General features: G+C 44.0%; 1 protein-coding gene across 4 annotated transcripts in view; it reads right to left on the reverse strand.

Moving 5' to 3' along the window:
• Positions 1-12051, reverse strand: part of LOC122571301 (beta-1-syntrophin) — a 364855-nt gene that overhangs the window by 153145 nt on the left and 199659 nt on the right. For 3 of the 4 annotated variants that reach the window (XM_043734870.1, XM_043734872.1, XM_043734873.1), the window contains exon 3: positions 7361-7570. In XM_043734870.1, coding sequence (XP_043590805.1) covers positions 7361-7570 — 210 coding nt within the window. The remainder of the gene's footprint in view (positions 1-7360; positions 7571-12051) is intronic. The other variant, XM_043734871.1, reaches the window with a different exon arrangement.

Here is a 12051-nt window from a genome sequence, read left to right on the forward strand (position 1 = left end):
TACGTTGGGAATGCGTCGCCAAGATTTATTTGTATTTCTCTTTTACAACTGGATTGATTTTATCGATAGCAGGATGCAGCGAGGGCATTGTATACCAACGTTAACTACAGATGACCACGTATTGCAGAAAGAATCGTGGCCCAACTTCGAACATTTCTAGTTGCTGTGAACACAGTTATTGTAAAGAGCTACCAATTCTATCATCTTATTTTTCGTAATTAAGAGACAGCGAGACAGAGATATGTTCGCGTACCACTTTAATTTCAATTATTTACGTATTACAGCAGAAATCCATTTAAATGAAATTCGTTTATTTGAAGGAAATTTTACCTATTGTCTGATCAAATGAACTCTAAATTCAATTGAACTGTATCGAATACGCATTTAATTTGAAAATCAATTATCGAATCCACTTATCTAAATGTACACTCCTATTATGTGAATGAAAAATCATATGTAGTACTATTGTAACACATTTAGCTACACATTACATATCAATAATTCTAATAAAAGATCTTCGTCGGGCTGTCAGAAGTTCTATAAACAAATAAATCTGGAATGTAAAGGTCCACTTATCCTTGATCACTCAAAGCTGGCAACGGAGGCGGAAACGCTGAGGGTTCCGTTATTAAATAATAATCGAGAGAGTGGTCGAGATAGATACGTCACGTACGCGGACACAATCGCCGGTAACGATATCCCTGTCGTTAGTGTAACGGGCATTATCGTGGCCGTCGGTTCTACAAACCGTAGCGGCGCGACCTCGTGTAACGATATTAGAGGATAATGGAACCGTGCACGACGACGTAGACGACGTAGACGAAGTCTACATGGTCTGATAATAGTCTTGAGCGACGGTCACATGTGCGGCCTCGTGCACGCGCCAACGCGCCATCTTGCGTCCGCTGCGATTCGCAGGACGCCTGGATTGTAATGAGAACAGGTAACGTACGCCCGAGGGTCTTTCACGCACAATGCAATTCCGCTTGTTACTGATAACGCCGTTGCAATTCTAGAACGTTCGTTACCTATGCCCTTTTTCACCCCTTTCCTTCGTCACCCCCTTTGTTCCTACGCGAGCTCCTTTTCGCGCCGGATAACGCGCCGCAAATTTCCAACGTGCGTTAAACCTCGCCTACTTTTAATCGTCTTATCTGTTTGTTCCCATTGTAGAGAAAGTTCAAAATACGATCTTACGTTTGTGCGTTCTTATGTTCGACTAATTGTACTTACTGTTTGACACTTTTTGGTGCTTCGATGGATTGGTTCTCGGATACCGAAGGATTCTTTGTCATAAGTATGGTACAAAAGCAATCAATTCACTGATACAACGAGACGAGGTAACCTTCTTTGTGGTTGGAATCACGAGCGAATCATGAAATTGAGTATTCGAGTGCAATACGATCGACAAACAAAGCTTTGTCTCTCTGATACGATTCCTCTATAATCTCAAATTAACATTCAACTGATCAAGCAACGTGCGCTGAAAATAATTTAACCAATCACTTTATACAACATAAAAATAACTTTCTGACAATTAAGAATTTATACGAGGCATCTATAACTTTTCTAAAAACCATTCTATTTAGATAGAACTAATTACGAACAAAGCTAAAAGTAACTTTGTCTCTTTCTTCAAATACTAACGAGGCTGCTATCTAAATCCCGTGAAACAAAGAAATAATTCTCACATAGGTAAGAATCTGTATACCTGTAGCGAAAACAAGCCTAGTCGGAGAATGAAACTTAAAGGCTTCCCATGAGGCATAATCACCGGACAGACAATCGTTCTGTCCGAACAAGGAAACAAAAGAGGGAACAAGCGGCTTGCCGACTGATCTAGGCTCGTTAATCAGTCGGTCGGCATATAGAGCGCAATTATCCGACGGTAATTAACTTCGCAAACTGCAGCTCCCGCGAAGTCTAGCAAGGCGAACGCGCAAAGGACGGGTCGGGTAGATGGTTGATAGCGGCTAAGGGTGGCGGTGGTAGTGGCGTCAGCAGTGGATGGTAGATGGTTTGGATGGAAGGTTCTTCGTGGGTTCCAGCCTGATGGAGCTGTTCTGGAATTATACACGGGGTTAGCCCTGAAAACCAGGCGGCAGCTAGCTTTTGCCCCGGAAACTAATTTAACTCTCGCATCCTCCGCCCTGCCAACCAGTGGCGTACAGTTGAATCTCGAGCTTCCACCATCGACCCTCACCGATTTCCACCCATCGCTCGTCTATGTGTAGCCCCTAGTTCGCGGACGTGTTGTGTCTCTGAACCGAAAGTAGGAGTGCGTGGATTCTCGAACGAATTTACCTTGAGAAAAACTAAATACACATACCCATCGACTGTGTTAGTGCACGTTTACACGAGGGAATCGACGTATTTGAAGTTTCATTTGATTCGACGAGGCTCGAATGGAATGGAAAGTGTATCATAGATCTGGTCAAAGCACTCGATCTACCGCTACGAATACATACGAGTGATTGCGAGTTTGATTGAGAGTGGCTCGTTCGAGTACCATTTCGAGGCATTAATTAGAAAGTTGGCGAGACGCAATCGAAAGGAGTATCTCGCTTTGGTTCCTCTATAAAATGACCGATTCGATTGGGAAATATTCGACTTTGCAACCAGTCGAATTATCGATGCCATGTTTTTTAGTCATAGAGTGCTCGACTTATAATGGAAGTTTGGGTAAACCAAGCGATAAATACTTTTTTCTCGTCAGTTTGCCAACATCGGTTCTCGTTAAAGAGGTACAAGGGAATTCTCGTCCAATTCGCGTGGTCAACGATGATGGAGCGACCAGGTAGGAAAGATTTCGCAAGCGAGGAGGCGCGTGCGCGAGCCGAGACCATTGTGATTCCTCGATATTCGTACAATTAACAGGTGATTTTAATTGGATGAGCCGGGCTGGTTCTTTCAGCGGTTCACGGGGCACTCTTCCTTTTAATGGAACCCATCTAAAACCTGACGGCTCTGGTTATGGAAGCTTCTATCTATCCAGGTCGCACTCAGCTACCCGCTAATTCAATTAGCCAATTTTCATTGTACCGTTCACGCGTCCACTGGTTCGTTTTAATACGTAGGTAGAGCCGCGAACGATAGTCGATATCTTCTTTTCTCCGTTCCTTTCTCCCGTCCGTTGGCTGTCCTTTTTTATACATTTCCCCTCTAATATCGACGAGCCTGGCTGCCGTCCATTCCGTGTTTGCCCTCGGTCAACGGCGAGTCTGTCTTTATTCTCTCGTTCTACGAATTCGCGCTATCTTCCATCTATCCACGTATTATCCGCAGTGTTCGGCAAAAGGCATTCGTGATACTTTGTTTACAGTCGTGCAGATTTTCTCAATTTTCGGTGGACGAAGTAAATACGAACGTAAGAAAATTCGTTCCAACTAACCAACAGAGAGAGAGAGAGACAGACAGACAGAGAAGAAGCGCAGAATGAAAAGAAGCAACGAAGAATAAGAGGAGTGCGAAAGTAGAAGCCTGAGAATAATCGATTCTTCTACGTTATACATTACTAAAGAAAATAGGCGAGAAAGTAGCACAGATAGTGCAGCAACATAAAGAGAAGGTACGCGATATCAGAGGCGACTACTCGCCAGGGATCGAAGAGAGGGAAGCTGGTGCGGGACAGGAGGCTCCCGTGGGTGCGGTGAATGTATAAAATCATATTTTTACGACGTCGCGGGACGAGAGGTGCGAAATAACAATTACCCATCCGTCAGTAGCGTACACGGCGTCGCTACGTGTCGCGATAAATTGTAAATAAGCTCCACCGTCTCGGAAATCCCTGGAATCTGGATAAACTTTTGAAAAGATATTCCGGTCGAACGTGACGCGTTTCTCGCGCGGCTGATGGAAACCACCCCCGGCCCGAGATTTATCGTAAATTTTAACGCGACCGTAGCACAGACGCCGCATCAATGCATTCTCCATTTGTCCTATGGGCAAAAAGAAAACCCATTAACGTCTACCATTCTTTCTGCTTGTTCGCAACGCGCGAATCCGCCTGGTAAAAAAAGCATCGATACCATTCGCGGACACTAAGTCCGGCTAAAAGGCAAGGTCGAAGCACAACTCTTTCGATATCGATTGGAGAAAAGCTCGGCAGTACGTACGTTTGTACAAGCTCCTCGCGAAACAACCTGTACGTGTTTGTTATTGCTTGCCCGTACGATGAACCGGTTTCTTTAATTTCCGACCTGGAACTCGCCGGCTCGAAGATAAACGAACGAACACGACAAACAGAGACGCGGAAGAGCGAGAACGTTGAATATTTGACGAGCAAACTCCGGATGAATTTAACGACATTTTTCCGCGCGATGTTTGCCCACCGCGTCCCCGCCAATTTCTAGATCCGTCAGCTATCCGGTGCTAGTAATACAGGATAAACACGACAATGTGCCGGGCAGAATCGAAACGGGCATGGTTCCACGTCGGGAACTGTTGACTCGAAAAATACCATAACGTATCCGGAAGAGACGAGAGCCAGCTCGGACTAGTCAGCTTAACCGTCGCGAAGCAGATACGAATGGAAGATACAGCACGCTTCTGATTGCTTTCCGCAATTCTCGGAGCCGGCACGATTCCTTTTTCCCCTCCGAGTCGACCAGAAGACTTTCCCGTGCTGCCGGTTTTTCTCCGGGGGGCACGGCACGATTTCCTTTTTCCAGTTGGCGGAAGGCGAAGACTGCGGCACGGATAACGCAAACGTACGGCAACAAAACGATAAAAATCCGTGATAGACGGAGAGAAACAACGGTAGGAAGATTGCGTAAGGTGGGTGAGAGAGACGAACGAAATCCCCGTCGAGGGACCTCGGTTGATGGTTCAAGAGCGAGGAGAAGAAAAGATAACGGTGGAAAAAATCAGAGAGCAAACGGTGCTTTATTTACGAATTCTTCGGGCAGGATGCAACGACGAAAGAGTGACGGGACAAAAGCGGAGGGAAACGCGCAGTTCCTTCGGGCGAACGGTCGACGATGCTTTTCCAACAACGCGAAGGAACCTCCTCCTAGGCAAATGCAAAGAGTTATCGAGGGGAAAAGGGTTGAAAAGGTAGAAAAGGGGGAAGGAAGGAACGTCGGAGGGTTGACAGTTTGAAGGGGACCAAGCAAGGGGATTGAAGAAGGAGCTCTACAGAATTAAGAGCCCATTAGCCTTTCATTAACTAGACGTTGGATACGCGGAGGGCTGACGGATACTCTTTTCTAACCCCTTCTTTGTGGTCGTGTCCCTTCAAAGAACAGACGAAGGCATCTCGATGAAAACTGGATCCATTCAAGCCTGGGCAGCCACTTACCACCATCTGGTATACACGCAAACGAGTTCCTCCCCCTATTGTGTTCGGGCCTGAGGGGTGGAATCGCGTTACGTTCTCCCGGAAGTGACGCGGATGCAGCCTGCTTAAGTTTAAGCGACGATCGAAAAAGAGGAGTCGCTCTTAATTCACGCTTGCTTCAAACACCTTACACGATACGGTATAGGCAGAATCTCAGCGTGAGGAGAAAGAGCTCCAAAGCCAGCGAACGATGGAGGCGGCAAGGAAAATGGAGAAAGGGAGAACAAATGACGCGAAATTTATTTTAAAATTAAGGATCAACTTATCGCAACGGTGCAGTTGCATAAACTCAAGCACCGGATAGTAGGACAATGTAAGAGATCTAAATATGTATTCGGTTAAGTATACTACGAGATACATAATGTTTGATAAGGATTGAATAATATTCGTCTGTTACGATAGTCTACTGCAAACATTGAGAAAGAAAAAAGAAAACCGTCAGTGAATTCTTGATGCACCAATACGCCATCCATTGCGAACGGTTTAAGATTAATTGAGATTAGAAATTACATTGGTGAAAAAGTGGTACAAAATGTGATGCAATTAGTAGAAAAGTAATGAGATTACAAATATTATCTCTTTTTTAATTTATCTCGGAGTTTATAATTTTGCATACTCGTAAGATACCTTTTAAAGAGAGACAAAGAAATATATGAAATTAAGTCTTTTATTCTCTGAGAAATTCATACTAATTTAATTTCCAGACCGAGAAATAAAGGAAAAACAGAGAAGAAAAGCTCGAAAGGGAGACTGAGCTGTGTGTCACGACACATGTAATCGCGATGAAGATTTTCTCGCACAGAGTCCCCATTCTATTAGACGATAATTGACTGTCAAACTCGCGGCACGCTGGCGCCGTGCACGGTCGTTCGACTGTAATGCCAGAAACGGGTTAATTGCGTTATGGCTGTCATTATCTCGGTCGCTGAGCATGCAGCTCTCGAGAGGAGCGCCACCCACGAGACGCGGCTTGTGCACGTAATCCCGGGTATGTTCTGCTGAAACGTTTACTTCTAAACGTGCGGGGCAAGAGAAATTTCGCCTCGTTTATTCGATTTGCCAACTCGCGCTTCGACTAGTTTTTTAACTCCTATCCGGTGGTCTCTCGTGAAACTTCCACAACTCGCTGTGTATCATTAGAACAAAACTATCGCTATCCTCGTTTTTCACCATTTTTACACGCCAAATACCACAACCGAAGCAATTAAGGCCGAAGCTGAAGAATTTGTTATTACCTCAGAGGGTTGAAATTAAATAACTCACGGTAACTAACTGATGCTACAAATAACAGAAACACCGATGTCCAAAATACAGAATTTATATCGGAAAAAAGATATATGCTTCTGCCAATGTATCTTACAAAGAATCATTTAAGTCCCTCCAAAAATCCACCGTTATCGATTTGACAAATTTCTGTTAGAAACATCGAATTGTATTCTCGTGCTAAACCTAACTGTACGAAGCAAATAAATACAAAATGAAAATTTAACTGCGTGTCTGACTATTCTTCTAGTATCTACTTAAGCAATCGTTATCCATTCATCTCTATAAAACACTGTGTCAAATTTGCCAATATTGATACATATTGAGACGTTACCAATCAATCACGTAATTTAAAGGCCTTGGAAAACTAACTTTCTTGCAAATACAATTTGTCTTTGTCAAACCATAAATAACCACGCTTCACGAGTGTGATATTGCAAGATAAAGACCTGATCTACGAAACATCCAACGTCCTATCCAAAGAAAACCGCATTTCGATTCGGAGTAAAACCTAGCAACGAAATATGACAGAAAGGCTGGCAAGTGAATGAAACCGTTCATTTAACGACGGGGGGGGGCAACGTTAATTAACATTTTCGCGTTTGTCGTTGGGTCGACGCGTTTTACGCTTTCACGCTCCTGTTCAGCAATTTCGTCGAGTTCACCTCGGCGACGTTCGGTCGGGCGAACCGCGCTCGATGTCGCGGCAGGAATTAAGCAACGCGTGTACGTAGATAACGCAGAGATGGAAGAACTTACCGGGATCGGAGGAAGGATGAGCCCTGGTGAGTCTGCAGAGTTGCAGCGGCAGATAGCGCGTATCCGCTCGCGGTGGTGACTTTGGAGGCGGAGGCGTCGCACTCAGGAATCCACGCTGCAGCTCCCAACCAACCTCCTGGATGATCGAAGCCTTCCTAAAGTACGGTGTCACCTCCCTCAGGTATTTCACTGCAACAGAAAAATGGCCAACTGTGAGAGATATTTGTTTCGACATTCAAAATCGTAAGCTTTAGTGGAAAATGAAAGAATGGAATTGAGAGAAGATGAAACCGTCAAGATTTTGGCAAGAACGCTTTCTCATTTGAAAATTTCTACCTCTATAAGTAAATTCAGCCTTAAACTTTCGACCGATCGGTGATATTATCGAAATCTACTAAGTTATCCGGAAAGTGTAATTCTTTGGCAAACACTTTCTTTTTTACAACAGTGCACCTTCATACAAACGTGAAACCAAGTCTGTGAAATGTAGCGATGTTTATCTCAACAGGACAAAATGAATCGTACGTAATTCGACAAAATAATATAAAACAAAAGATGTTATGCGTCTATTATTTCCTCATAAAACAAAAGAAACTTTTCGAACAACCTAATACTTAGATCGCGGCCGCTCGATGAAGAGTCACAAACAACCAGGCGCCATTTCGTGGATGATGCAGATAGGGGAACGCTGATTCTTCGTTGTTTTTACGGCGTCCAGCCTTGAAATTTGCCGTGTACCTGGCCGACAGTGGAACAGACCGAGGCGAGCCTCGTAAATCGTGCCCCGGCCGGATCTCTGTTTCGCCATCGAAGCGTCTGCGAGATACGGTACCGCGGTCACGTACAGACTGTTTCAAAATCCAATTTGTCGTTGATGTTTCGACGTTGCTGTGCCACCGACGCGATTACATATAGGACAAACTCGTTAAAGTTCGAAGGAACACACTGTGCACGAGCACAGGAGGGGCTACGAGCGATGAGGGGTGAGTGGTAAAACGGAGAAGAGAAGAGGGGATAGGAAGGTGCGCGGGAATAGTCTGCAATCCTGACACGAGCTAACCGAAATACTGAAACATGTAACACACGCTCAGAGGGTGGCAGAGTAACCGACACCCTCGGGCAAACGGCGAATTCGCAGGAATCCCGTAAAAACCGGTCGTAAAGTCGGGATACGTTCTCCTGGAGGAAAGACGTGGCTTAATATCGAACTGATCGGTAGAATATCGACCGGCCTTTTGGCCCTCCTATTCCTCGTCCTGGAATTTCAGTCCGTGCTTCGATTCTCGTTACCGAAATTACCGATCTACGCGGAGTAAACCGTGGGTTTACGACTAGTTCTTTTTAGAAGCAGAAGTCGATGGTACGTACGTGCACGTGTATGTGTGTATCTGTGTGTGTGGAGAATATAGTATAGCAGCGTTGTTAATGGACGTAGTTTACTCAAATTTTCTCAGGTAATCTCAGCGGTACACGAACACGCTAATGTCTTTCATTCATCGTAAACTCTAATCATAACCATTTGCTTGTCAATCTATCTGCTCCGACAGAATCTTTTCTCCCTCATCGTGCACAACGTGGCTGGTTCGGTAAACACGGTAGCAATTTCAACGATGCCCATTGATAAGCGACGTACACCGTGGTCGTAATACAAGTCCCGAGTAACCAATCTCGTTCACTGAGCGGTGCAAACAGCCATCCATCTGTCCAGTGATTCGTCGCATTATTAATAATTAGACGCGCTCGTGTACGCGACACGACTGTTTGTCCCCGATTTCCATCCAATTGGATTACCGCTCGCGTCACCATAGAATTTCATTCGCTAATATTGGCCGGATAAATCTGGTCGTCGGTCATCGACGTTCTTATCCTAGAGCATCGTGATCCGCGATAATTCTCCGGATAGAGAATACTTACTGTTTACATACTGTTTCTACGAGTGTCGAGATTGCCGTTAAAACAAACTGCGAACGTATGATTTCCAGAACTAAAGAATTAAACATTTTTGTAAGCCTGGAAATTGGTAATTGGCAACATCGATTATATTGTAAAGCACACGGGTAGCCAAGTGACCGGATTCCAAAAACTTCTATCATTCACCATTTCGCCTGGAAATCACGTCGACGCATCGAAAAACGAATATCGAATATGGACTACGCTCATACGCTTTTACTTGGATTTCGTGGAATTTTGGAAAGCCACGAGTCGAGATCCGAATCGTGGTATGTCGAAAATTCTGTCTGGACGAGCCCGATCGTCGTGTGGTCCGCAAAAACTCGAAACGTTCTGGGCGTCCGCGCACCGACCGGAACCTGCTGTGCAATTTTCCGCGCGCGTTCGACACGCGAGCGAACGAGCTTCACCGAACGCGGCCACCTATAATTTCGATCGCGTATTCGAGGCCGATCGTCGTTGGCCCTCCCATTCTCGAGGCTGGCAATTTCGCTCGATCGACGCAGCCGATAACGAAATCCGCGGCTCTCCCCTAGATAATTTTCGCGCGTGAAGTGAATTTCGCGATGAATCGTGCAAGAGGAACGATCTTGATATCGCCAAGCGTTTGTTCGATTATATAACTAAGTCTAATAACAAACGATTGTAGGATCGTAAATGAGCCTTTTCACTTAAAAATCTTACAAATTAATCACTTTAATAAATCAAGCACTTATCCTTGGTGCATTTCCGCTATTTTTCTCTCCCTTATTATCCTGCTTCTTTTCTCTTTTGTTAACACAGCTCTTCAATTTAGCAGATTAAATCATACTCGACTTCTTCCACGGACAATTTTATTTAATATCCAATCGTCTGTGCCTGTGAATTTAAACTCCTTTCTATTTTCTCAATTTCCGCAGATATCCAAACATAGAATAATCAACAAGTTAGAAGAAAGTACGAAAAAGTTTTTGCAACGTATAGATCGACATACGAGCGACGTTGTCGAAGTATTTGCATCGAAATTACTCATAATCCTGGGTGATTTTAAGACGACAAACAAGCAGTTAGTGAATCTGAGAAAGCAGCAAGTAACGTTTTCGACGTCAGAGAAGAGGTCAAGGAGGAAAAACCAGGGAAATCCACAAAATATTTGAAAGTCGAAATACGCTTCTGTTTGTGCGGTCTCGAAAGGGAAGGGATGGGACAAAGGTGATGGGACACAAAGCTCGATGAGTGGCGTCCAACGTTGACGCTACTTTTTAACGCTCCATTAATATAATTAAGAGATTCCACTCGGAAAAATATTCCTCTGATTAGATTACCCGACACGAATGTATCGTTTTTAAAAAACAAGCGACGAGAGCGTGAATGAAAAGCCGAATGAAAATACGTATCCATAGCTGACTAAATCGTGAAACAATAAATCAATTAAGTGGGCGTGGGAGGAGGCAGGCTTTATAAAATGATTATTGATGGTACAAAGACGAGTTGGTACACAGAGATGGTACAAAGAATCATGAAAATAGGTGTCTATCGAGTCACTCTAGAACGCTGCAGGTAATTGGAATTTCTATTAAGATACGTCTATGCGAATGGTAGAACTGTTAGGACTTTATCTTCGGAATTAGAGACACTCGCAACGAGACCACGTTACAGCAAAATACGCTGGTTTCTGGAATATGCAACATCCCCGGAGCTCGCTACTGCTAATCTACTTTAGCAACTCTCTAAGAACAACTTGCAGGTAGAACATTAGTTTTCCTTAGGGAATGGAATCAATTTCCGCATTAGGATTAGTTAAACGCTCGAATCTTTCCGAACTTCGCCAACTTCCAACAACTTCTCTGATCTCTCCGATATGTACGAGTATCATACGATACGTAGGTATATCATATATCGTTTGTGTGCATCAAAATTCATAACAGGAACGGTATGGTAGAAACATCGGCAGAAACGAGTCAGAAAGATAGAAGAAAGACGAGACGAGGACAGTTTGAAGACGACCGATCGAGCTCCGGGGACGCGTTCGAAATAAGAAGAAAACGGATAAACCGGAAGTCGATCGCTGTCCGCTGCCGACGGAAGATATTTTTAATATCCGGCGAGGCAACCATCCGCTCGTCTTATCCCACCGACTCGGCACAGCCTCGTGTATACAGAGAGGGACAAAAAAGGGTGGCTTGCGTCTACAAGGGGAATCATTTCGTATTGAAATTGCACGGAAATTTATCCCAGATCGGTAAGTAGCTATATCGATGCACCATTCTAAAATTCGAATCCCGATGAAGAATGGATAGTCTCGAGCGACCTATTCTTAGACTTTGCCAGAAACTTATGGGACCGGACAACTTTGTTGGAAAATTCGAACGAAGCACGCGTGAAATCTTGATAATTTGCTACTGTGAGAACAAGAACACGGGGGAATGATGAACTACCAAAATTCCACGTGGCAAGAATACGTATTGTTGGTGTGAGATTTTTGAGAATGTAATATGATTGAAAAATGAAAGAGTCTCGTATGAATCGTGTAAAATTAGACAAGATTTAAGCGAATTGGATTGTGCTGAGTGAATATTTTATTATCTCTATGTTATTGTCGAATGTAATTCTAGTTTCGTAATGCTACTAGCCGATATATTTTTCTACACCGCCGCTTCGTTTATCGCCAAAAGTGAACGAACTCCGAGCTAATAATTACAACAGCATATTTACAGCTACATCATTAGCCAGAATTAAAAGCTTTAAACCGAATACAAACA

The sequence above is a fragment of the Bombus pyrosoma genome, linkage group LG10, assembly GCF_014825855.1.
Source record: "Bombus pyrosoma isolate SC7728 linkage group LG10, ASM1482585v1, whole genome shotgun sequence".
In the NCBI taxonomy this organism is placed as follows: domain Eukaryota; kingdom Metazoa; phylum Arthropoda; class Insecta; order Hymenoptera; family Apidae; genus Bombus; species Bombus pyrosoma.